Source organism: Dermochelys coriacea, chromosome 21 (genome assembly GCF_009764565.3).
Source record: "Dermochelys coriacea isolate rDerCor1 chromosome 21, rDerCor1.pri.v4, whole genome shotgun sequence".
NCBI classification, from domain to species: domain Eukaryota; kingdom Metazoa; phylum Chordata; order Testudines; family Dermochelyidae; genus Dermochelys; species Dermochelys coriacea.
Window position 1 is genome coordinate 641,855 of NC_050088.1, and position 27,936 is coordinate 669,790.

At 39.2% G+C, this 27,936-nt stretch overlaps 1 protein-coding gene across 3 annotated transcripts; it reads right to left on the bottom strand.

Moving 5' to 3' along the window:
- Window positions 1-563: 563 nt before the first annotated feature.
- Window positions 564-27,936, bottom strand: LOC119846376 (bile acid receptor-like). 3 transcript variants are annotated; one of them, XM_043500379.1, is made up of 14 exons: window positions 27,872-27,936; window positions 25,259-27,337; window positions 23,745-23,948; window positions 16,552-16,678; window positions 11,430-11,792; window positions 7,466-7,606; window positions 6,656-6,795; window positions 6,436-6,540; window positions 6,211-6,310; window positions 4,755-4,883; window positions 3,976-4,095; window positions 3,710-3,823; window positions 3,302-3,358; window positions 564-1,207 (listed from the first exon to the last, which is right to left on the bottom strand). In XM_043500379.1, exons 4-14 carry the CDS (start codon window positions 16,640-16,642, stop codon window positions 1,074-1,076), a joined length of 1,494 nt encoding a protein of 497 aa, XP_043356314.1. In that variant the 5' UTR covers window positions 16,643-16,678; window positions 23,745-23,948; window positions 25,259-27,337; window positions 27,872-27,936; the 3' UTR covers window positions 564-1,073. The 3 variants fall into 3 exon arrangements, with proteins under 3 accessions (XP_043356314.1, XP_043356312.1, XP_043356313.1); XM_043500377.1 differs by lacking the exon at window positions 564-1,207 and adding an exon at window positions 17,642-17,774 and having other exon boundaries at window positions 2,493-3,358; XM_043500378.1 differs by lacking the exons at window positions 564-1,207; window positions 23,745-23,948; window positions 25,259-27,337; window positions 27,872-27,936 and adding an exon at window positions 19,340-19,455 and having other exon boundaries at window positions 2,493-3,358.

Sequence of the window (27,936 nt, forward strand, 5' to 3'; positions counted from 1 at the left end):
CCTTTTTTGTCCTAATAATCTGCACTTGGTCTGTTCTGTTTCACCTGTTCCCTTCATTCCTTTAGTTTAAGGCTGTGGTGCCTTGTAAAGCTTTATATATTCTCCTCTCCTTTTAGTCAGTATAACAGAGTGTAGGCCACGGTACAGTCATACTTGATGCACATAGCTTACAACTGTACGTGGTTAAAGTAGTCATTTGACTCTTCCTAAATCCATACAAAATGTAAGTCTCAAACTATAGTAAAAAATATGAATAGTATGCATATAGGGCAAAAATGTGTATAATTTCTGGAAAAACAGGATGATATCTTAAACTTAAGTTTTGTATTAAAGACAAGATACTTTTGGTCTGTGTTCACTATTTGCATTATAATTCAAAAGTGAGGAAAGATCCACAGGTGTGAGACAGATTGAATCAAACCGTATCTAATACCTGAAAGTATTCATACATGGTTTTTAATCTGCCATATGAAAATATTTTAATGACAAAATATAATAGGTGCTCATTAACATTGCCAAAATATTAGCATAACCTTGAAAACATTAGCAAAGTGAGTCAGCTGTCCCTTAAGTATCATGAAGCTTTATTGAAAAAAAGACATTCCAAAATGAAGGTAGACAAGTGACCGGAGTAAAGAAGATGATTAGGTGCAATAACAACTCAGTGTGGGAGGAGATGCACACCAGCTGCTTGGTCCTCTTTCACCTTTAACATTTATTATGTTTTGATTGTTTAAAAAAAAAAAAAAATAAGCCACCCTACCCCTTAGTGGTGGTTTTGGGTTTTTTTTAAACTAATAATCCTGAGATAAAACTATTTAAAAGTTCATTCTATGGTGAGAAATGTTTAATGGCTGTGTAGAATGTTTAAAATACATAAGATTTATTATAGTCTTCTTTATATACCCATCATAACTTTATTCCTCTCTTTTTAGAAAGATAGGGGGTACTAATGGACTGAATGGGATTCTACCCACACACAGTTGTGGGCAATGCCCACTATGTGACTGGATGTACATTTCAAATGGGTACATATAATTTTCTAAAACTATTAAAAAAAAAGCCTCAAAAAGTTACTCCCCTTTATAGGCTAGATTCTGTTCACCTGTGAGGCGGTACATCAGTGCAACTGCACCCCCTCCTCCCCCCCGGTCAAGCATGGCACAGCACTGGGGCTTACAGTTTAGCAGTCCTGATGCCCAGGAGTCTGAAAACATAGAATCATGAGGTCATCTATTCCAACCCCCTGCTCAAAGCAGGACCAATCCCCAATTTTTGCCCCAGATCCCTAAATGGCCCCCTCAAGAATTGAACTCACAACCCTGCGTTTAGCAGGCCTATGCTCAAACCACTGAGCTATCCCTCCCCCCCAAACCTTTTTTCACTCACAAGTTTGTCAGTAGGGGAACCCACTCCACAGGGTTCCAGCTCTGAGCCCTCAAGCTAGATAAGCAGGATCAGGATTCTTCAACCGACAGTGCTCCGAGCTCCTTCCTGTCTTTCCCTGGATCTCTGCAGACTCTCTCACCTGTTGGTCAGTTCATCCCCTCCTGAGCTGTTGTCTTTGGGGAGCTCTTTAGTAGCTTACTGGCAGAAGCTGCTTTCTCTAACCTGCTCACTCCTCTCACAGCCACCTCACCTTTCTGCTTCCCAACACTTTTATCCTCCCAGCTGCTGTGAGACTGCCAATAAGCAGTGGCTAGCAATGCTTGTAATAACCCTTTGGTTGCTGGCCTAGCACGGGATACATCTACTCCATGACAGCCTCACATAAGTAATTCTATTGATTCTGCTCTTCTGCGTAAGAGATGGTTGATTTCACTCTTCATAGTATTCTGCCTCCAACATAATCTATCATGATGCCATGTCTGATGCAGGAAAACCGTGCTCCTGGAGTCCTTGCACACATTAAGGAAATGGGATTATACAGCTTATGGTAGAAGATGGAGCAGACTCTGGAACTGCACATGCCAGCAGTAGAACAATGATCTCAACCCGTCCAGAATGTGACCATTGTTGGAGAAAAGTAACATTAATTTCCACTGTATTTCCATTTTATTTTATGAAGTTGTACAACAAATGAATTTGAGTGCCTCTAATTGGGACTGATGTCTTGAAAAAGAATCCTCAAATGCATATAGGAATCTTCTAACCCATTATAGTCATGATAAATGTAACAGAGAATTCAAGCATTAGTGGGGAGTCCTTATGACATTCTCCATAAAACTTGCACTATGGTTGGTAGGCAAAAATACAGAGTTAAATCCTGGTCCCACTGGAATCAGTTGGCATTTTGGTATTGACTTCAGTGGGGACAGGATTTCACCCATAGTAGGTAAGAAGAAGGGAGGGGAAAAAAAGACCTATATTGCTGAAATTGAAAAAGTATATTATGCTTATCTACTTTGGAGAAACCATTCCAGAGTAATTCATGTGTAAAAATAATCCTGCCAGGGTCACATTCAGGTGACAAATAATTTATGCACTCAGCCTTCAAGATTTTAAAAGTTTTAATAACATACTTGCAGTATTCACTTGAGCCACAGTATCCTTTTTCCTACTTTTTCTGGGGCCTTTTGGACCCACTGGATTATAAATCTGTCAAGTTTCCCAACATGGTTACATAATTCTTGCAAGGAAGATGTTGCACAAGTTGAACAGATCCCAGGAAATTAACTTTTTAGTCTAATGGCACAACAATATTAGAATCATAGTACCTAAGTAAGAGCAGAATACAACTTTGAATGGACGATTAGATTTTTTGTTTGTTTTTAAGTGAAGGATCTGCTACTGTATTTTTTCTGGGGACTCAGTTCAAACTGTGAAACTGATTTAAATCCTAACCCCCCCCCATTTGTGGTAATAAAGTTTAAGATAAATTTTATATGTTTAATATTGGATCAGTTCAACAGAACACGACTTCTGCATCCAATTTTTGTTTAAAATATAGATTACTACATATCAACAAAAATATTGTATTTAAGACGCTGCAGCCATATAAAATAAGAGAAAATTTTAGTATGTTTTTATAAAAGTAAAATGTTTCTGAACAGTGTGCATTTCTGCAAGTTTAAGGAAAATCAGCCATGTGTGTAATAACAGTAATATAGGTTAGGTGTTCAATGCAAATCCCAAATTTCACAGAGTAAAGAGGTCAGTTTGGGGTCTTTTGTCCTCCACATTACTAGCACTTCTGAATGGTTATGATTGAGGGTCCTGAGTTCGGTAAGTCTCCCTATGAGGCGTGCAAAATGCTGTGGATCTTCTGGATGATAAATTTTTGAATATTTGTACAAAATACCTAAAAGGGGTTCTTGGAGTTTTTCCACATGTTGTTTGTTTTTTAGGAGTGGGCGATCTGCAAAACAACAATAGTATATTAATATAATTTGGGAACCAAACTTGCTCACTTTATTTTCTATGAGACTCCCATTAATTTTGGCGAAACTACTCATTTGAATGATGAAAACAGGATTTGACATAAATGAAAGGCATAAAATGAAATACAATGATTAGCAAAATTGAACTCAAGAAATATTATACATTGAGGAAAAATTATACCAAACAAACAACAAAAAAAACCCCACATAATTACACACTTTTCACTTCTTATGACAGTGGCTTGAGCATATTTGATTTGAAAGTGATCAGTTAATTTTTTTTTTAAATTTGCACATGTAACAATTTCTTCATTAATCTGAAAGTTTACCTGAAAAAAATATAGTGGTTGCTACAAGTAGGGCATATTCCGTCTCAGTCACATTAAGTTCTCCCATGCTTCTGTAGAAGTAAAATAGTGCAGTGATAAACTCCTCGGTGATACCTTTAGAAATGAAATCAAGCTATTGAAAAATCAATCCAGGAGCAAACTTGTGTTGCCATTGTCAATTCATTTTCTCAAAAAAAAACTTGTAATTTTAAAATACTCAAACTATTTAATCTCAAAATTATTAGCAAATTTGAGGGCTCATCTACCTGTGGTAGTTGTGGAAGTTGGACTCTCTTCACTGCGAGATATTTCCATGGAATAAATAGTACTTTTATCAAGGTCTTGAACATGACAACACACAGCATGATCAGAAAATCTTACATGACCTAGAGCAAGGGAAACAATATTAAAAGTTTCAGAGTAGCAGCCGTGTTAGTCTGTATTCGCAAAAAGAAAAGGAGTACTTGTGGCACCTTAGAGACTAACAAATTTATTAGAGCATAAGCTTTCGTGAGCTACAGCTCACTTAGCTCACGAAAGCTTATGCTCTAATAAATTTGTTAGTCTCTAAGGTGCCACAAGTACTCCTTTTCTTTTTGCCAATATTAAAAGTCCGCTTCTGCTTTTAATTTTACGCTATTTAAACATTGGGTTGCAAATGTTTTGCAAATGAGTCCTAGACAAGGGTGCACTATTTGTAAATCCAATACAGGGGATACACAGTACAGTTAAAGTTCACATACCTCCCCACCCATCCAATACTCTGTTGTATAAACATTCCAGAAGCTCTGCTACTTCTTTGAAGCTAATGAGAGGCAAGAAAGGATCCATGTTATTGTTATTTGTTGGGGTCTTCTAAAAAAGTGAAGGGTAGGTGGACTACATCATCAAAGCTATTATAAAAAACACCCTTCTATGCTTGAATGACAAACCCATTTAGGTGCAGTGTCCAGAGGAGCCAGGCTCGCTGAAAAAAATAAGTCAACAAATACAAAACTGTTATTTGAATTCACACAACTGTTAGCATTAAAAAAAACTTACTTACTTTCACTCACTGATGATTGGCATTCATTAACTCTTTGATTATATATCTGGGCTGAACGCAAAAACATTGCTTCCACTGTTGAACCTTTTAACAATGCAATCTGGTCATCACTGGCTAAACTTTCAAATCCTGTAGGGAAGAATATTCAATAAGACTCAAAATTAGGGGTTGCTGTTTGGCCTCAGGCTACCAATACAAGTTACCAAAAATTATTAGTCTCTGGCTTTAAGAGACAGTAGGACCCGTAGTTGCATCAAAGGCAAGATACTTGCACCAAGCGGTAAAGGAGCAATCACAGCTAGCAGAGTCTTGTGGTCTTTGTAGATATTTTACATTTATATAGGAATTGACATCATGGATCAGACCAGTGATCCATCTACTCCACCATTCTGTCTCTGACAGTGGCCAATACTAAAAATTTCAGAGGAAGGTGCAAGAAACCAGTAGAGAATTTTGGAATAACCTGCCCTGCAGCTGAGGGCTTATATTCCTATACATTTGTTATCTTGTCTGGTGTAATTGTGGCTGGTTTGTTTAGCCACAGATATGTACTCACCTCTTGGTCTCCTAGAAGAGCAAGGGGACATTCAGTTAAATTGCAAGAATTTCTTAATCCTGATCAGCACAGGTTTACTTAACGTGGTGGTAAACATTCCTGTTTTTCCACGAGTGCTACCACCAGTGAAGCTGTACCAGTGCTAGATAATTAGTGTGAAAATTCCTGCTGTAGACAAACCCAATATCTTTTGATAATGAGTTCTACAAATTAGTTGTACACTGTGTAAAAAAAGTATTTCTTTTTATTGGTTTTAAATGTATCCCCTTTCAACTAAATCAAATGTTCCCTTGTTTTTGTATTATACAAGATAATGAATGGGAGTGCCTGATTTGTCTTCTCTACACCATTCATTATTTTATCTCTATTAGACAGCATTTCTAATTGTACATTTTTGAGAAAATATGGCTCTGTTCTCACATATTGTATATTGTCTGATTTTTTTGATTTGGAAAAAAGGTTGTGAATTGTACTGTTATTGAAGCTAAATGTGTGTCGTACATGTTGAGTTGGCTTCTTGAAAGAAAGAACAGGGAACTGCTAGCGAATTAATGGCCTTCCTAATTGTCATTTGCAAGGTTGTTGTAGCTTTGTTGGTCCCAGGATATGAGAGAGACAACATGGGTGAGGTAATATCTTTTAGTAGACTAACTTCTGTTGGTGGAAGGAACAAGGAACAAGCTTTTGAGCTTCACAGAGGTCTTCCTCAGGTCTAGGGAAGATAACCAGAGTGTCCCTAATTATTAACATTTGCAAGTAAAATTAATCAATTGAATAGTTTCTGAACTGTATATCTTTTCTCAGAGTATGCATGCCACATAAATAAATGTCCTTCTTTTAGAGAAAGGCTAAATTATACTGCTTGTGGTGAAGAGTTTGTTAATTATTTTATAAAGTTACCTGGGAGTCTCTTTGTAAAATCCACTAGTACTTGCACATGTACAACTGCTGTCTCTGAGAGCCTCAGAAAACTCTCTTCAGGGTTTGCAGTTTCCTGCAGCTGAATAAAAGAAGGAAAGATTATAAACATTTGGTATTGCCAAAATACACTAATATTATATTAATTTTTTAATATTCTAGCAATTAATATCTTGGTATTGTGGCCTGTGCATTCTGAACACGTACAAACTTCTTTGCTTCCTCTAGGGGAATTGTATGTTTTTGATGGGCTGCAACAATGTGATCAATAAGTTGATGTTCCACTGGAGTAAGTTCCATCCTCTCTTGGATCTTTAAAAAAAAAAAAAAATCAAAAAAAATCAGATAAGTGACAATACATGTGTGTTAAAGTAAAAATAATGTGTAACAATGAAAAGATACATTTTAAATAGGTAAAATCTCCCACTTTTCCAGGTCTAGTTGTGGATGAAACATGCTTGCTGTTTACTCCCTCATCTTCCACCTTGATGCTACAAAGGAAACTGCTCTTCTGCTTGAAATTTTTTCGGAGTCGTTTTGATTTACACTGGACTTCAGTCAGCAAACCTGTAAGAGATATGATTCTAAATCAAAGTACTTATTAAAGTTCAAATACCTGTACTGTTCAAAACAAGTCCGTATGTTATTATGCAGACTTTATAAGTCTGGCATCTTGGTAGCTTATCACCTATATGGAAAGCAACTTCCTACCTATGAATGTTCTCAGCTAACAGGTAGTTCCAGGTTCTGGCTATGATGGTGGCAACATAATGAGTTTTGTCAGTCAGTTCCTATCAATAGCCTAGATGTGGGCAGGGGTCAAACAGTCTGATGTCACATTCTCTTAACCTAGGCTCTGTACCATATGAACATAAGGGTTTCTCATGAAGAATGAGCATGGGCAAAATTTCTTTTTTCCTCTTTTTGTAACATGAAAGAGCATTAAACACGCTTATGGAGATCAGTCACAGTTTGCCATCAAGAGATAGCTAAAGATAGTGATTTCATAGACCCTTCTGTGATTCAGTTAAGGTGCCCGACACAGCAATTCGAGATCATAAGTAAGTCTGCATCACTTGAGAGAGGATATTTCCCAAATACTGATGGCCAATATGGGTGGAAAGAGGAATACCACATATTCTCTGAACCTATTCCTAAAGCAAAATAAAGAAACTGGCTTTGGAAAATAGTATGCCAGAGAATTTGTTGCAGTTGTAAGGAGCAGTGAAGCACTTACACTCTGCCAACATTCCCACAGCCTTACACTTCTTCAGGCGACACTCCTGACACTTCCTCCGCATGTACATGTCCATTTCACAGTGGCCACCATTCTTGCATCTGTATATTGCATTTTTGGTAATACTACGTCGAAAGAATCCTAGAAACAAGATATTTTGGATGATGGGAAGGAATCTAAGAAATCTTTGTAATTCCACTCTCAATAAGTTAAAGAGTTACTGTATGATGTTTCTACAATGAAAGGATCAGATTGTTAGATATTAGACTGATGAAATTTTAATTCTCATTTATTACGTTTGTTGCTGTTTTATGCCTAATATTAACCAGTGCTTGACCAAGGTAACTCCCTTTCTAGTGACAGGCACCTTACCTATAAAAAGAGGATCTATTAAGAGAGGCAGGAAATCCAGCATAATTCTCCCCCCCCCCATTAAGTAATGGCTCAAACCGTATTCCAAGTAGGAGGTCTAACCAACAACACTAACGCTTGACACTGTAGTTCCAAGAAAACTGCAATGAGCAAAATAATATAGGCCTGTTAGAGGCTGAGAACACAGCAAAGGCAACATGTTTAGCGACTTGGAAGAGGGGCGAACACTGAGGTGGCAAAGTTTGCAGATGATACAAAATTACTCAAGATTTTTAGAATTATAGAATATCAGGGTTGGAAGGGACCTCAGATTGTCATCTAGTCCAACCCCCTGCTCAAAGCAGGACCAATCCCCAACTAAATCATTCGAGCCAGGGCTTTGTCAAAAAACCTTAAAAACCTCTAAAGAAGGAGATTCTACCACCTCCCTAGGTAACCCATTCCAGGGCTTCACCACCAAAGCAGACTTCAAAGAGTTAAAAAAAGGGATCTCACAAAACTGGATGACTGAGGAACAAAATGGCAGATGAAGTTCAGTGTTGAAAAGTGCAGAGTAATGAACACTGGAAATCATAATCCCAACCACACATACAAAATAGGGTCTAAATTATCTATTATAACTCAAAAAAGAGATCTTGGAGTCATTGTGGATAATTGTCTGAAAACATCCATTCTGTGTGCAGCAGCAGTCAAATAAGCTAATAGAATGGTAGTAGGAACCAGTAGGAAAGGTATAGATAATAAGACAGAAAATATCATAATGCCACTATATAAATCCGTGGTACACGCACATCTTGAATGCTATGTGCAGTTCTGATGGCCTGTGATGGGCTGTACTCTCCACTCCAGCCTTGAAAGAGTTGAATTAGGCCAGGTAGGCCCAATCAATTAAGATGCAACTGTGTGGAGGCTGCCAATGAGAAGGAAGCTGAGAGAGAACAGGCAGGAGGCCAGCAACAGTGTGGGAGGCAGCAGGGAGGAAGCATGCAGTCTCTCTCCCGGAAGCAAGGAGAAGGAAGGGGAGATAGAAACCCCTGAGAAAAAGTTTATCTAGTAGGCTTAACAGAGAGGAGAAGGCTGATGAAAGAGAAACTGAAAGAAGCATGGTAGGAAGTAGTCCAGGGAAGCCCAGACCTTAACTGCTCACTATAGGGCACTGAACTGGAACCCAGAGTAGAGGGCAAGCCTGGGTTCCCCTACCATCTACTGCAGAGTGGTATTACTAGGGGGCAGTGAATGGAAAACTGTCTGAGTCACTGCAGCAATGATATAGTCAGGGAAGCGGGCATAAGGACTGCCTGACACTGCTTGTGCAGGGGGACTCTGACAGACCCCCGGAAGGGGAAATGACAGTGTATCCTGGCCACACTGCCAAGTCACAAAGCAGCCATACTGTGACTCAGTCAACAGGAGAAGAGCTGCAACAGTGGAATAGAAGAAAGGGAGTGATTCCCAAAATTGCCAGTAGGGGATGCCACTCGGTGATGAGTAGACCACCCTGTGACACTGCCCCCTCTCAAAAAAGATACATTAGAATCGGAGAAAGTACAGAGAAGGGCAACAGCAGTGATTAGGGGTATGAAACAACTGCCATCTGAGAAGAGATTAAAATAAGTGGGGACTGTTTAGTTTAGAAAAGAGGTGACTAAGGTGAGATATGATGGGGTCTATAAAATCATGAATGGTGTGGAGAAAAATGAAAAAAGTGTTTTTTATCCTTTCACATAACACATGAACAAGAGGTCACCCAATGAAATAATAGGTAGCAAGTTTAAAACAAAAATAAGGAAGTATTTCTTAACACAATTCACAGGCAACCTGTAGAGCTTGTTGCCAGGGAATTTTGCGAAAGCCAAAAGCATAACTGGCTTAAAAAAAGAATTAGCTAAGTTCATGGAGGATAGGTCCATCAATGGCTATTAGCCAAGATGGTCAGGGATGCAGCCCCATGCTCTGGGTGTCCCAAAACCTCTGACTGCCAGAAGCTGCAACTGGATGATGGGGGAGGGATCCTTTGATAGATGCCCTGTTCTGTCCATTCCCTCTGAAGCATCTGGACTGGCCACTGTCGGAGGACAATATGCCAGGCTAGACAGATCATTGGTCAGACCCAATATCACCGTCCCTATGTTCTTATGAGTGCCACACACCACTTTGTAGGGAGTGCTTTGGCCATAGTCAGAGCTGTATTATCTGGTTCCTGAGAAATTAGTTGGTTTCCATGAAAAAGGAACTTTGATAAATTCAAAATCACAGTGATCCTCAGGGATCCAAGCCCAGCAGAGAAAGAAAAAAAAAATCAACACAGTAATACATAGGCATTATGAGCCAGTCACCACCAGCATAAGAAGACACAACTTTACTGAAGTCAGCCAGGCCCGAGAGCGATGTGTAGCACTGTGTGAAATCAGTTTTCACCTCACATAATGTTTACTATGAAAATAGATATTAATTAAATTCCACAAAAATGTGAAACTGGGACCAGTATTATAATGTATTATCTGTTTCTGATAGCTTCCACAATGTGCTAGGCACTCTTCAAATGCAAAAGAGTGCACAGTCCTTGCCCTGAACAACTTAGAAGCTAAAAGACAGGCAGGCTGATAAAAGATAGAGGAAGAGGAGTAATATGGATGAAGTGGTCAAGGGGGTAGTTATCCATTGCAATATATTGCTTGAATAATATTAGCTTTGCGTGTGTGTTGTATGATAGAGTTCCAGAATTTTCCGAACCTATAGTTCTCACAGCAGCAATAGATCTCGAGGAGAGATTTTAATGTGGTGAGGGTAGTGGTCTTACACATACGCTCAGGAAGACTTCAGTATGCAGTGGGAGCAGCAGGGAGGGAGAAGGGTGGAGATGTTTTTTTTGACATACCTGACAAATGAGTGGATGAGTCTGGCATCATTGGTGGAACAGAGGGGATAGGGTAGCATGTAAAGTACAGAGGAGTTGAGTTATGTAGATACTTGAAAGCAAGGACAAGAAGAGGAGTCTGTTGTAGCAGAGAAGGAGCAGTCAGTAGTGGGATTCAAAGGAGGGGATCCCATAAGTTATTCCACTCTTCAACTAGACTTCAGCTGTCCTCCAAAATGTCAATTGAAAATTAACATAAATTTTTTTTAACATAAATTTAACATAAAGCTGTAGCTCACAAAAGCTTATGCTCTAATAAATTTGTTAGTCTCTAAGGTGCCACAAGTACTCCTTTTCTTTTTGCGAACACAGACTAACACGGCTGCTACTATGAAACCTGTCATTATGCAAGGCACTGAATTTAGCCGTATAGAGTGGAAATCTGTCAACTTCATGAAAAAAAAAATGAAAAAGAAAAAAAATGCATCCGATGAAGTGAAATGCATCCGATGAAATGAGCTGTAGCTCACGAAAGCTTATGCTCTAATAAATTTGTTAGTCTCTAAGGTGCCACAAGTACTCCTTTTCTTTTTGCGAATACAGACTAACACGGCTGCTACTATGAAACATAAATATGTTAATTTAAAATTGCACATGTGGAATTTCAGCATGCTGCACTGATTAATATGGGGCAGTTTTCTTTCAAGTCACAAAATAAAAGTATTTCTCCCTTACCTTTACAGCCTTCACAAGTGAGCGCGTTGTAATGGTATCCCGAGGCTTTGTCCCCGCATACAACACAGAGTTCTTCCTGACCCTTCATTCGCAAGGAGGAATGACTTAGTCTTGGCCTTTTTAGTCCATGATATCCATCATCATCATTATGGGCAACCATGCAGGAGGGCTTGTTTAATTCACAATTACTGATTACGTACTGCCCATCACTGTACTGAGAATCCAGGCTGTATGTGTTGTATTGTGACTGGGAAGGTTGTGACTGTAACACTGGAGGAAACTGAACAGTTGAATACTGGCAGTAAGGAGTAGCCTGAAAGTCTGAGTCTTGCAGCTGATAATTGATGTGCTCTGGCAAAACATCTAGATAATGAAAAAAATGAGAATGAAACAAAAAGGTTGTGGAAGAATTTGTGACTTCATTTACCTGAAAATATTAAATTATTTTTATCATGAGTCAATATTAAGAGAAATTTTCAGAAGGGTAGCTTCGCTTTTGCACCTAAAAATTGGTGCCTGCAATTTTTCTTAGTAAATTCTTTTCATGTGTTTGGTCAGTGTCATATTGTGGGCTACTGGAATCCTGTAGATTAGTAATTTAATTTTCCATAGATAGTTAAATTGCAGGCAATTTAGGTAGTGAGAGTTTGGTGTACTCAGACTTATGCCTGCCTGACTAAGGTTGAGCTCCAGAAAAGAGACCGGGTGTCAGTCCAGCAGAAAATTTACCCCTAAATAAACAAACATTTTAAGTAGGGAAACATTTTTGTTTTGTATTAAAACACATTCCAGGTACACTATATGAAAATGAAAAAAGGATTAACAAGCAGAGAAGGACATTTCAGAAATTCCAAAGGGTGACATATTTTACCATCACATACACATCTCAAAGCTGATATTCAATAGATCACAAATGCCAGAACATGTTTTATTTAATATTTCTCTATGTAACCCAGATTTCATATAGTCATTCTTGCATTTTCAGTAATATGTTTGTACAGTGTTGTGACAGGAGTTGTTTTTAGTTATTTATCATGTTTGCAGTCAATTTAAAAATGAAACAAAATGTACAAGAATCACAGAAATGTAAGGCTGGAAGGGACCTTGAGAAGCTATGAAGTCCAGCCCTCTGTGCTGTGGCAGGTCAAAGTAAGCCTGGACCGTCCCTGACAGGTGTTTGTCCAACATGTTTTTAAAACCTCCAATGATGGGGATTCTACAACCTCCCTTGAAAGCTCATTTCAGTGTTTAACTACCTGTATAATTAGAAAGCCCTTAACATATTTGAAGGCTTATCAGGTGCCCACTCTGTCTTTTCTCAAGACTAAACATTCCCAGTTTTTTAACCCTTCCCAGCACGGTCACCTGCAAATTTTATAAGCATACCCTCCACTCCAATATCCAAGTCATTAACAAAAATATTGAATAGTACTGAAGCTATTACTGCCCCTGCAGGATCCCACTAGATATGCCCCCCCCACCCCAGTCTGACAGCGAACTATTGATAACTACTCCTGGCGTACATTTATGCACCCATCTTACAGTAATTTCATGTAGACCACATTTCCCTAATTTGTTCATGATGGTGACATGGGACCATGTCAAAAGTCTTACTAAAATCAAGATATATCACATCTATTGCTTCCCCCTTATCCACTGGGTTAGGAACCCCATCAAAGAAGGTTTGGCATGATTTGTTCTTGACAACTCCATGCTGACTATTCCTTATCCTCTTATCTTCCAGATGCTTACAAATTGATTGTTTAATAATTTGTTCCAATATTTTCCAGGTATGAAAGTTAGGCTGATTAGTTTATAATTCCTAACGTCCTCCTTGTTCCCCATTTTAAAGAGAGATACTATGTTTGCCTTTCTCCAGTCTTCTGGAACTTCACCTGCCCTCCAGGAGTTCTCAAACATAATTGTTAATGGTTCTCAAAAAGAAAAGGAGTACTTGTGTCACCTTAGAGAATAACAAATTTATTTGAGCATAAGCTTTCTTGAGCTACAGCTCACTTCATCGGATGCATTCAGTGGAAAATACAGTGGGGAGATTTATATAGACAGAGAACATGAAACAATGGGTGTTACCATACACACTGAAAAGGAGAGTGATCATTTAAGGTGAGCTATTACCAGCAGGAGAGCGGGGGAGGGGGAACCTTTTGTAGTGATAATCAAGGTGGGCCATTTCCAGCAGTTGACAAGAATGTCTGAGGAACAGTGGGTTGGGGGCGGGGGGGGGGAATTAACAAGGGGAAATAGTTTTACTTTGTGTAATGACCCATCCACTCCCAGTCTCGATTCAAGCCTAAGTTAATTGTATCCAGTTTGCAAATTAATTCCAATTCAGCAGTCTCTCGTTGGAGTCTGTTTTTGAAGTTCTTTTGTTGAAGAATTGCCACTTTTAGCTCTGTAATTGAGTGACCACAGAGATTGAAGTGTTCTCCGACTGGCTTTTGAAAGTTATAATTCTTGACATCTGATTTGTGTCCATTTATTCTTTTACGTAGAGACTGTCCAGTTTGGCCAATGTACATGGCAGAGGGGCACTGCTGGCACATATCACATTGGTAGTTGTACAGGTGAACGAGCCTCTGATAGTGTGGTTGATGTGATTACGCCCTATGATGCCATGTACATTGGTCAAACTGGACAGTCTCTACGTAAAAGAATAAATGGACACAAATCAGACGTCAAGAATTAAAACTTTCAAAAACCAGGTTTCAGAGTAGCAGCCGTGTTAGTCTGTATTCGCAAAAAGAAAAGGAGTACTTGTGGTACCTTAGAGACTAACAAATTTATTTAAGCATAAGCTTTCGTGAGCTACAGCTCACTTCATTGGATGCCACGAAAGCTTATGCTCAGATAAATTTGTTAGTCTCTAAGGTGCCACAAGTACTCCTTTTCTTTTTTCAAAAACCAGTTGGAGAACACTTCAGTCTCTCTGGTCACTCGATTACAGACCTAAGAGTGGCAATTCTTCAACAACAAAACTTCAAAAACAGACTCCAACAAGAAACTGCTGAATTGGAATTAATTTGCAAAATGGATACAATTAACTTAGGCTTGAATAGAGACTGGGAGTGGATGGGTCATTACACAACGTAAAACTATTTCCCCTTGTTTATTCCCCACCCCCACCCCCCACTGTTCCTCAGACGTTCTTGTCAACTGCTGGAAATGGCCCACCTTGATTATCACTACAAAAGGTTTTTCCCACCCCCCCTCCCCGCTCTCCTGCTAGTAATAGCTCACCTTAAGTGATCACTCTCCTTACAGTGTGTATGGTAACACCCATTGTTTCATGTTCTCTGTCTATATAAATCTCCCCACTGTATTTTCCACTGAATGTATCCGATGAAGTGAGCTGTAGCTCACGAAAGCTTATGCTCAAATAAATTTGTTATTCTCTAACGTGCCACAAGTACTCCTTTTCTTTTTGCGAATACAGACTAACACGGCTGCTACTCTGAAACCTGTTAATGGTTCTGAGATTGCTTCAGCTGGTTCCTTAACTACCCTAGGATGAATTTCGTCAGGCCCTGCTGACTTGAATGCATCTAGTTTATCTAAATATTCTTTAACCTGTTCTTTCCTTTTGTTAAGAATGTATGCATATTTCAGTACATTATGTATCATGTCTCAGTCTACTTTTCAGGTCTGATCCAAAGAGCACTGAAGTATCTTGAAAGACTTTTTGCCTTAAATGGGCTTTTGATCAGGACTTCAGTGTTCACTCAGCCTGAACCAGACACTAACTTCAATTACATAATCACATTGGAGCGGGAGCAATAGTCATAGGGCCTTTACAGTATGTCTGGAATAGTTTAATGACACCTAGACTTTTAACCTGTGTGTACCAGAGGACGACAAAAAACTGCTCCATGCAACCCTGGGATAAAACTGATGGTCAGCATATCACACTGAATGCACAGATTTTTGTATCTGAATTATTTTAATGAATTTTGAATCTCTCTCACTGGATATTTCATAGATTCCAAGGCCAGGAGGGACCACTGTAGTCATCTAGTCTGACCTGTACAACAAAGGCCCTGGAGCTTCCCCAAAATAATTCCTAAATTCCATATCTTTTAGAAAAACATTGAATCTTGATTTTAAAAATGTACAGTGATGGAAAATCCACAATCCAGATCCTTGGTAAATTGTTCCAGTGGTTAGTTACCCTCACCGTTAAAAATTATGCCTTGTATCCAGCCTGAATTTGTCTAAGTTCTACTTCCAGCCATTGGAACATGTTATACCTGTCTCTGCTAGATTGACTAGTCCATTATCCAATATTTGTTCCCCATGTCAGTACTTATAGACTGTAATCAAGACACCCCTTAACCTTCTCTTTGTTAAAATAAGCAGATTGAGCTCCTTGAGTCTATCACTATGAGGCATGTTTTCTAATCCTTTAATCATTCTCATGGCTCTTCTCTGAGCCCTCTCCAGTTTATCAACATCCTTCTTGAATTGTGGGCATCAGAACTGGACACGCTATTCCAGTAGTCGGTCACATCAGTGCCAAACACAAAAGTAAAATAAGCTCTCTATTCCTATTTGAGATTCCCCTCTTTATGCACTCAAAGATCACATTAGCCCTTTTGGCCAGAGCATCACTTTGGGTGCTCATATTCAGTGATTATCCACTACGACCTCCAAATCTTTTTCAGTCACTGCTTCCCTGGATAGAGTCCCACATGACATCTGGCAAGTATGGCCTATATTCTTTGCTCCTAGATGTTACATTTAGCAATATTACAACACATTGTTTTCTTGCACCCAGTTTACCAAGCAATCTAGATTGCTCTATGTCTGTGACATGTCCTCTTAGTTATTTACCACTCCCACCAATTTTTGTATCATCTCATACTGTATCAGTGATGACTTTACCTTTTCTTTGAAGTCATTAATAAAAATGTTAAATAGCATAGGGCCAAGAGCTTATCCCTGTGGGAGCTCACTAGAAACATACTTGCTTGATGATCATTCCCCATTTGAATGTATAAGTGCCAAGATCTTCAAGGTAGGCACCTTTTGTAATAATAAACCAAAAGAAAAGAGTAACTGCTGCAGACAGCGAGTTTTCATAATACTTTCATTTTGCTTTACTCACCATAATATTGAATGGGTTCAGCAAGACAGTACCCATCAGATACAGTTACAAAGGTATTTGCCATACTCTGCTCCAGCTCCAACTGTTTCATTCACTTTGGTGTATCATGGGCTTTTAAGAAGAAAATCTGAGGAAGTAGAACATTGCCCGTTACTTCAAAAGGCAAGACTCGGCCTTTCATTAGAAAGAAGACAAACATTACTTCAGAAAGAATTGTGGGAGGCAAGTTAAACAGCCCTGAACAAAAAGAAACCTCTCCAGAAAATGAGGCCATTTGCGAATTATGAGAGAAATTCAGATAAGTAGAAAGTCACTGAGAGTCTACATTTCAGACTGTTGGTGCTAATGAACAGGGTTGAGGATTCATTTATAAGTCTTCTCATGTTGTTGATTTAACTCTAAACTATGTTCCCATCCCAAATAATTAGACGAGGATTAATATTCCCCAACACAAATCTCATAGTAGCAGTGGAGTTGCTCTGAAGCCACTACTGCAGCCTAAAGTCTGGCGCTAAATGATTGTCTGCCATTGCTTTCACGGACGGAGGGAGGGCCTGACGACATGTACCCAGAACCACCCGCAACGATATTTTTGCCCCATTAGGCATTGGGATCTCAACCCAGAATTCCAATGGGTGGCGGAGACTGCGGGAACTTGGGATAGCTACCCATAGTGCAACGCTCCGGAAGTCGATGCTAGCCTCGGTACTGTGGAAGCACTCCGCCGAATTAATGCACTTAATGCACTTAGAGCATTTTGTGTGGGGACACACACAATTGACTATATAAAAATGATTTCTAAAAAAACAACTTCTATGAATTCGACCTAATTTCGTAGTGTACACCTATCCTTAGTGTCCTTTTCTTCCCTCCACAGTGGGGAAGGATTAGGGGAACTGCATTGATTAAAGGTACCAGTCGATTTGACTTCTCCAGAAGAGATCAGGCTCCACAGGGGGCCTCACCACTAAAATATTAATGGTCTCTCCTTTAACAAAGAGGAGGGATGAAGGAGGCAAATAAGCATATGGGAAAAATTAAAAAGTGCATGATAGGAGTGAGTTCAGAGGGTCAAAGAGATGAAAAGTACCAGTCTGATAGCCTTGGACTCAGAAGTTCTGTGCATATCCCCAGAGCAAGTACAAGATGGGCAGTGGCAGTACAAACTTCTGGCCAGCACTGTCCCCAACCAATATGCTTCAATTCAGCTCTGGAGGAACCATCTGTAGAGATGAGAAGGGACATTAACTCTCCATGGCTCACTCGGTTCTTTGCCCCTCTGTTGAGCTTTGTGACTAGTAGAGGGGTGAGGCAGACGAGGGTGTCAAATTAGCACTAATTGTGATGTTGATTTTGCCATTTTATACAACACAGAATATCACAAATGAAAGCTCATTCTGTTAACTGTGAAGTTGCTTTAATACCTATGAAAATGTTGGATGCTAGAGAACCTTCAGATTAACACCTACTGAACTGGGCTGAAAATACTGTAACTATACCACATTTCTGACTATTGAAATCATCACAGTAAAGCTATTTTAGGTAATATTTAGAAGTTTTTAAAGTTCATCATAATTTTCTCTAAGTACTGAACAGTTGGACTCATGGAAAAGAGGCGACTACGGGGCATATGATAGAGGTCTATAAAATCATGAGTGGTATAGAGAAAGTAAATAAGGAAGTGTTATTTATTCCTTCTCATAATACAAGAACAAGGGGCCACTAAATGAAATTAATAGGTAGCAGGTTTAAAACAAACACCAGAAAGTTTTTTCACGTAATGCACGGTCAACCTCTGGAACTCCTTGCCAGAGGGTGTTGTGAAGGCCAGTACTATAACGGGGTTCAAAAGGGAGCTAGATAGAGTCATGGAAGATAGGTCCATCAATAGCTATTAGCCAGGATAGGCCAGAATGGTGTCCCTAGCCTCTCTTTGCCAGAAACTGGGATTGGGTGACAGGGCATGGATCACTTGATGATAACCTGTCTGTTCATTCCCTTTGGAGCACCTGCCATTGGCCACTGGCAGAGGACAGGATACTGGACTTGATGGACCTTTGGTCTGACCCAGTTTAGCCATTCTTATGATAAGTAAGGCACCTTACTTCACAGGAGGAGGGATACAAGGAATACCTGGTAAAAAAAAAAAATTAAAATTGTCTAAAACATTTCTAAAATAGATTTTATGTAAAATATGTAGTGTGTACAAAACATATGCTGTAATTGAAAACTTGTATGAAATGCTGAAATGTGCTACAGAAAAAGAATATAGTATATACTCACACTGTGGATACATCTGTATTTGAGCTGGGAGATGTAATTCCCAGCTCACACTGAGGTACTCAAACTCGCTTTACCTCAGTCACATCCCCAAGCTGAAATGTAGATGAACCCTAAGGGTGATGCACCCAATATTTTACATTTCAACTAGAACTTTATCCCAAAGAAATTCACAGTTGATACACAAAAATGACTGAACTGCAGCCACCAAGCACATAGTATGCTCCACAATGGTTTGGGGAGGATACTAGATTAAACTCTTACGGTATGTCTACATTGCAGCTTAGAGCTCTCCTCCCAACCTAGGGAGACAGAGACTAACTTTGCTCTAACTAGCACATTAAAACCATCAGTGTAGACATTGCAGCCTACGCAGCAGCATGGCCTAGCCACCTAAGCTTGGATCCACGGGGTCAGGCAGGCTTGTACTCGGATGGGTAGCCTATGCTGCAACATCCATGCTGCTATTTTTAATGCTCTAGCTTGAGTGAAGCTAGCATGTGCCTACCCAAACTGGTAGGCACGCTTTCTTCTGCAATGTAGACATATCCATACTCTGAAAGAAAATGATGGCGTCATGGGATCTGTAATGACTCCTGCAGAGCAGATAAGAGCTTGGATCTTAAGGGCTCACGTGATAGATGGTCACAGCAGGCTACATGGAATAGTTTAATGTACCTGAGAAGATGATTTTATGACATCAGGGAATCTGAACTGAAGCCATATCTTAAGGTATATACACCTCCCCTCCCAAAATATACATTAAAACCCTCCCCCAACAGAGACATATCCATGGAATAGAAAACTTTCCCCTCATGTCACCAGCACAAGGAGAAAAGGTGCTGTGAGGCTGGAATGCTGCCATTTTGTTATCTCTGCTAGTAAATATTTGTTTGAAAGAGAAGTGACTCAGTGAATCATGGTGGGGCCCCTTATCAATCAGATCAATTTGGCATGGACAAAGTCTAAATTTTTTCCTTTGGTAAATACGCTTTTTTTTAAACTGATGGAAGTATGTGTTTCCAACATCCTTTTGATGGTTGTTCTATGTGAAAGTATTCCAAAGTAAAATAAAGTTACACTGATTGAGTCTATAAAAAAATGTAAATTGAGTGTACAAAATCCACATTCACATCTGTAATATGTCTAAATTGATCCTGATGTAATGAACCAGTCTTTATTCAGGCGAAGCTTCCACTGACTTAAATGAGTGTTGCTTGAGAAAGGATTTCAGGATTGGGCTCTTTGTGATGGTCTTTCAAGGTCATGGAGAAACAGAAGTTAAATTATGCTCTATATTTCGTCCAAAAAATAACATGAGAATATTAAGGTTGCATAGCAAAGCTATCCAAAGTTAGGAAATGCCAAAGTTAAGATTGAACATTCAACTTTAATTCTATCATCTTGTGTTGTATGCATTTCAGTATGGGGCCAGTTCCACAAGAGGAGATATGTGCCAACATTTAGGCACCATGGGGATCCTCAAAATTCTTGCTCAGCTGCTACCATCTAACGCTGGAGGCACCTTAAGTTCCTACATATCTATATTTCCACTGTTAAATTCCCAAGTCACTGCATTTTTTGCCAGTGAGCACACCCACAGCTGCCTCAGTGTAAGCACACCATGCCTATCTCGCGCTTAAGCCCCAGTGGGATACTCAAATTAGGCATTTCCTGTCTATCTGCCCTGCGGGATGCAACGCAGTATGCGTAATCACAGCATGCCTAACCCCACATAAAACAGCCAGGCTGCGGGAGGAGATGGTGGCCTCCCTTATAATCTTTAGCCAAATGATTAAGGAACTCACCCAGGCTGTGGGAGACCCAGCCTCATGTCCCTCCTCTGCCTGATGTGGAGAAGGGATTTAAACTTGGGGTGTTCCTCTAGTTAGCTGAGAGCCCCCATCACTGGATTATAGAGTCAGCCTGACATGCTCTCTGACCCAGTACATATTTAATTATGTATACAAAGTGGTATAACTTTAACAGGGGAAACCAAGAGAGAGACACTCAGCTAGTGGTTCGGGCACTCTCCTGACAAGTGGAAGACCTAAGTTCATATTAATTCTCCATAGCAGGTAGATGGGGGAATTGAACCTGGATTTCCCACCGGCTCATTGTGGGCTAAAGATTATAAAAGAGGACCACTGTTGCTACTGCCTCCTGCCCCCCAACATTTCATGTAAAAAACAACAATTTAGGTGCCTAACTCCAGGAGAGGATTCACAGCAGAGAATCCCAGCAGAGACAGGTGATTAGCTCCTTGCCAGGTAGCTGTCTCTAATCTCTTAGACTTTACGAAGTCTGCAGGAACTGAACCAAGAACTCTTTGGAAGTATTTCCTCAGCCCACATGTTTATGTGCAGTATTCCTTTCACATACTCTAAGTTAGGCATGCATACATACAGAACACAGCCTTCCTTAGTTGCCCATGCTGAACTTAACAAAAAAAATGCAGTTGCTCAGCATGCAATTTTCAAAGTATCATAACTTGATCAAATCATAACCAGATTTCACCAGAACACTCAAAAGCTCTTCTTCTCAATGACAGCTGTTTCTGACAAATTTTATTGTTTTATCCCAAACAGAAGAGTTACCACCATTTTTTTTTATAATGGAAAAAGATTACACACACACTTCTCTTTTTTGACCATTACTTGCACTTTAAAAAGAAAAGACAAAAAAAAAATAATCTTTGCACAGAGATGAAGCTGGGGAATTTTAACCTAAAAAGTAAAAGTTTCTGAAAGTTGCAACTGAAAACAGGGTGATAGACTGGGAACTGTGATGCACTCCTTAATTAGAGCAATTACTATCCTATCAAGAAAAGGAGTACTTGTGGCACCTTAGAGACTAACAAATTTCCTATCAGTTATCTAGGATCACAATTAGTGCCACACTTAGGGCCCAACACTTTAGCCCTCAGTTAGGTTGCCTTAAGATGAGTTTTTCCTGGATAAGGATACACATTATGCCCTGCTCATTTTTTTACTGTTTCTGATGTTATTCCTGCTAAGCCTTTTGTATGGAAAGTCTTTTTTCCTAGTTTTTAGGAAGCATATAAAAAATAAAATGTCCTTTTCACAATGACTTAGCGTAAATTTTTCAGAAGTGCCTAATTGATTGACAAATATTAAGGTCAATGGCACTTAGGAGCCTAAGTAACATAGGCACATCTGAAAAATCATACTGTTTGGCTTTTCTAACCTTATTTTTGATAGTATTAAATCTCCAGCGGGTGACAAAATGTAAACTGTAAAAAACCATCTACTGAAACAAGGTTAGCCATCCACTGTAAATCTTGCGTGTCGTACAAAGGTTCAGGAATATTCAGTTATTAGTCCTAATCAAAGGATTTGTCAGTCATCTTCATTTTATCAAAAGTTAAGGGAAAGTGATGTTTTAATGGTAAACTCATCAATGTATAAAAAGTAAAGTATGAACTCATGACACAAAACCATCTGAGTCACTTTCCAGAAGTCACGTATACAAACTAAAGACATACCGTGCATCTGTTTTCATGTTATTAATGGCAGAAGATGCTATGTTGTTTTTCATAATTTTATTACCATGTGGAACATATTTCTTTAAGGAGACCCTCCAGGGAGCTCTTCAAAATGTCTGAATTGACAGTGCATTAACATCTATCGTAAATATTTTGACAGTTGTGTCAAAACGGAAATTTCTTGTTCCAAAGGAATTTCAGGAACTTGGACTGAAGGTCTTTTAGATTTATTTAGTGCCCCCCTTATCCTGGGAAAGAAAGCATGAATGAACAACCACATGAATTAGGCAGTGGATTTCAATCTCAGCTTTGTTTGGTCTCCAGAGAGGGAGTCGTACTTTCTGAATTTATGAAAATTAAACCAAGAATTGACAGGACGTTACCAGCCACTCTCACTGGCTTCTATATTCTGATATCCCAGGTAGTATATTTGGCTGCATTCAAAAGATGATCCTCTAACCACATCTGTGACTAAACTAAGTGGATTCATTTTGCAAAGAAAGCTAATAGAATCAGATAACATAGTGCTGCATAAATCAGGCCTTTTAATAATATGAGCTCTTGTGGGGATTTTTGTTTTTTTAATATGTGAAGAATCCCAAATTAAACTGCTCTCTGAGGAAAGCTTCACCCCCACCCCATAAATAGTATTTGCTCTGTTTATCGGTCTGTATGGTGCCTTTTTGGGGACTTTCTGCAACCGGGATTGCTTTATCCTTTGATGGACAGTTTTGTATGTGATGATTTTGTAATCTCTGCTACTTATCTTTTAAATAATGGCCATGTGTCTAATTATTTAAAAGGACTAATTTAAATAAATTGGAAAAATAAAGGGAGACGGGTCCTTTATCACTGTACAGCTTTGATGTCTGCGTGTCTGGTTTGTTGAGAATTGGTAACACTGAAATGGATCCACTATTAAAAAAAAAAAGTTAGTTTGAAAGGATATCAAGAATTACATTTAATTTATTTTTACATAGTTCACAGGCACATTTGTACCTCAGACACCAGATTTACCACCAAATCTAATCCTGAATGTTGAATTCTTGGGGCTCAGAAGCTGCCATTGCATAATTACATGACTAAAATACTTCTATTTATATTGCATTGAATTTTGCACTTCCTTGTTATCGTCAGGAGGGGAAAATGCATCTCTTGAATGGCCAGTATATTGTAGGTCACCAAAGCGATTTACATATGTATAATATTCCCAAAACAAAATGATTGGCAGTAATGAACACCTTATTTTAAAGGTATACATTTTTCTATTGTTCCTTGATCAGCATTTCAAAAATTAGATGACGAAAGTGTTCTAAACTGCAAATATCTTAATAGCGCACAGTTAATTTGTGTGTAGACTGATATTGTAAAATCTCCAAGCTATTAGAGAACTAAATAAAATACTTACATACAGTAGTTCTGGAGAGAATGCCCTCTCTTCCTAGAGTGGGTCTGTGAGGATGCAGCAGTTACTTCAACTTTCTGATTTCCAGCTGGAGCAAACTGGGCCTTTTCCCTATTTATCAGTTTCTTTGCATACACTTCGGCTCCAGACACTCTGCAGACCAACGCTTCAGCCTATCTGAGACACAAACTTCCCACACAGCCTTTCCTAGGGTCAAAGCAAGGGCAGCTGCAAGTCCACATAAATCAAATAATAACTGTATCTTCAGGGACAGAGGCCATTGGGACTCTCACGTCATACTTTCCCAGAATTCTCTCTAGGCAGCTTACTAAATATTTTGCTTTCTTGATAGAATTTGACATTCTCCTAATTTGATTGCTTAAGACTGGCATCTCTGCACATTAATAGATAACATACATTGCAATAGTATTATTTTAACATATATATGTGCCATAATAAATTGAATTTGGAAACTTTGTGAGGCCACTATTTCTAAACTATGTAAACATTAAACTTTTTCTACATATTTTAATTTTAACATACTGTGCTGCTCTATTGTACAGGAAGATTAATCCATGTCTCCATTACACATTGACTATAGTTTTGCCATTTGTTTGTCAGCACTTAGGCAGCTGTTATAGCTGTGTATTTTATAATTTGAACATACCTAGAATTCTACAGCTCAGGATCACTCAGGATCCCAACAGTACATAATTCTGATGTGCACACCTCCAGAATGGACTCTAGAGAAGTTTAGGAAATCTCTGTATGTGGGTCTTTTGGAGTGATTTTCTGTTGTTTCTTTTCATTTATAAAAGCATTGCATAATTTGGCCATTGGCATTCTTAACTGCCCATGAAGTAGTTAGTGCTACTTTTTCATTTAAGTTAACCAGAATAATTTGTGCTATATTATAATATGCACACTTTTGTAGTATGGTGCTGTTCTGTATTGTGTTCTAACATACTGCATTGTAGTTGAGCTGTCTTAGAGAACAGCTGTCTAGCTATATTTCTTTATACCAATTTCACTTTTGTGAAAGAACTCAAAGCTCCTCCATTATGAAAGATTTTTGTTGATTTAGCTATTCCAGCAATGGGCTTTCAGGATTTCCTAGGGTACGATTTAAGATTTTTGGGGTCAGGGCCTTCTCTCGTTAAGCACCATGATTCGCCTACTCCCTGCCTGATATGATGTTGAGTAAGCATCAGATGGTTTAAATTTGGACTCAGGTAACATTTCATATTTACAAACAGAAGTTTTCGTTGTTACTGCAGGAATAGCTGCTCATTACTATACTTTTTTTGTTTTTTTGCTAGACAAAGGCACAACTTCTCATTTTTTGCTATAGATTGTTCACAAGAACCAGTCAATCTTGATAGCATATCTTAGTTCCCAACACAGCAAATTAATTCAAACAAACAAGTCAAAATAATCATGAGGCAAATAATCAGCATAAACTGATTTACAAATTGTTTAGCAATAAGGCATAGCTCAGGTTTGAAAACACTACTTACCCTATCTGGTCAACAGCATTATGGCAAAGGAAATCACCCAATTCAGTGAGCATGCTTTGCTTGACTGGGAAGGTTTACTTTATTTGACTCATACATTCAGACTCCAGAGATTGATAGAACAGGTTGTGTTATGCCAGGAGCTGGAGGCTGGAAATAACATGGTGCAGTGTATGGAAGGCACATATAAGTTCATATTCAAGAATAATCAGCTGTGATAATGCTGTGGGTCTGTCCTGAAAGAGCCTCTGATATTTGTCATGTCACACTACTTTGGAGGCCTCATTGTATTCATTAGCATCATTGTGGGCCCCTCTACAGGCCATCCTATGAGTGAGGATGTCTCCATCTAGTCAATGGTCTAAAAAATGTGATGAGCGTCTTCTGGAGTCTGAGCTCCGCAGACAGCTTATACAGAAAGCTGCTGTTCCTGAATCGTGTTTTATGTTCCAAGCCCAGCATCAATCTGAACCATAGAATTCAGAACTCTTATGGGTTTGAGTTCTCAGGAGATCTTGTCTATAAATGGTTTGGTATTCAGATAGTTAAAGGAAATCATATCTTGTCCAGCTGGATCTTTTCTGCATAACTGACCCTTCCTGCTTGATCTGGCATTGGATTGTTTATGCCATGTCAGTAATTAACCACTATCAACCTCATTAATGAAACATAAACCACCTCTTCTGCTCATTTATAAAGCACTTGTCAAACAAAATTTAAACAAAGGGCAGAATCTCAGAGGAGTAATAGTCCTTTAAAAGCTACTGAGACTGACTGCAAATCACTGTGGTCGCTTTTTGTTGTTTTTCATTAAAAATAAGATAGAAATTATGGAGTCATCTATTGCTTTTGGCTAACTCTCTGAGAGTCCATCTGAGATCTGTCATATAGGGGCAACAGTGCCTGGATAGTAATGTTGGCCATTTCAGTGTAAAATACTGATGTTTCAGCTCTTTACTGTTAATCACTACATGATAAAAGAAGTCAAACCCAAAACAATCAGGAATCCTTGGAAAACTCATTGTTAATTGCACCACAATAACTGTTGTTGTATGTGGGACAGAGAATATGTTAAGATGATTGATTATACTATTAAAGCTTTTTTCGTATATGCCATGCAAAAGAAGCCTAACTGATGGAAGCAAGATGTTCAAAACTGGAAAAGAGAGTAGTTAAAAATGAACGTAATACTTGTTCTTCAAAAATAGTCTACTTTTGGCTGTATGCATTTTCAATTTTACAGGAATAAAGGTATAATGAAAAAATAATAAATGCCAAATATACTGTGTTCTGAGAATTATGTAAATGCACCATTTCTTGGGGAAACTGTGAAATCTGCAAGTTTTCTGCTCACCCGTTTCATGGATGAATAATTCTCCCCATTAATATATTAAGGTGATAAAGATACAGATGTCTTTGCAGTGTTTCTGATATGGGTATATTTTTCCAGTCGTGTAGAAAGTATACAAAGAAAGTATACATAGAAAGTAGCTAGTGTACAAAATTCTATGAACTAGAGGTGAAATTCACCCCGTACAGATCAGCCCAAAAGCCTATCCACTATTTACATTCCACTTAAGATCTCTGGATGTAAGTGGTGCCAAGCACTTCTGCTGGCTCTCTGCATGACAGTCAGTTTCATCCTCATTGGATCCATTTTTGCTGGCATTGCAGTTGTAATGATTGGTTCACATGTACCAAGATAACAATATCAGAGCCAATATCTGCCAAAATGGAAATTGTCCTTCAGCATATTCTGGAATTCTCTGCAGCTGCTAATGTAAATGGCAGTGCATATGAATGGAAAATAATTGCCTGCCCCACACATTAGGGGTTTCATGGCCTGCATGGGGAGATAACAGAACAGTAGGATCTCTGAAGAAATACAAGCTCTCAACTGCTTACTCTTCACTTTATGGTACCTTTCATGATGCAGTACAATCACTGATGGTGACTAGAGGCCCAGTCCTTCACCACTGATGTCAGTGGGTGCAGGCTTATGCACTAGGAATTGTTGAATAGATGAAGGTGGCTTTTGTAATGATGTCACTTACTCATATAAAGATAACGATTATGAAGAGGCTGGGGAGGAAAGAACCAGAAAAAGGATTCTAACCACATGCTTTATTGTTATGAAAAAAAAGAGAGGAATAGTCAAAGGAATCTTAATTCTTTTGTAGCAGAGCTCCCACCTTGCCCCCATGGGTCCGACGCTTCCAGGCAGTTTATACTAGCCTCAGAAGCTCACTGCAATCCTCCACATAGCCTTTCTCTCCTCTCTCCAGCCACGGTTACAGTCTACTGAGCCGTTTTTGTCATAAGCCAGCAAGAAGGTTGGTGAGAGAACTCCCTAGTCTCTGTTGCCCCTACAGGCTTATTCTATAATAGTTTAGTCTCCTGTCCTGACAGGGGCCTATCTTCCCCTCCCAGGAAGTGTTTCTGTAGCGATGGGTTGCGGGGAACCCAGGCTCACCCTCTACTCAGGGTTCCAGCCCAGGGACCGTAACAGCAGCAGCTGTTGGCAGCCAACCTTTCACTGCCAGAGTTGCTACATTTCTCTGGGCTATTTCCCCACCGCTCGCGCTCGCTCTCGCTCTCGCTCTCCTTCACCCTTACCTTAGGGCTCCCTAATGGCTTGAGAGTGTCTTCATTATTCCACCCTTCAGCCACGCTTGCTCCCC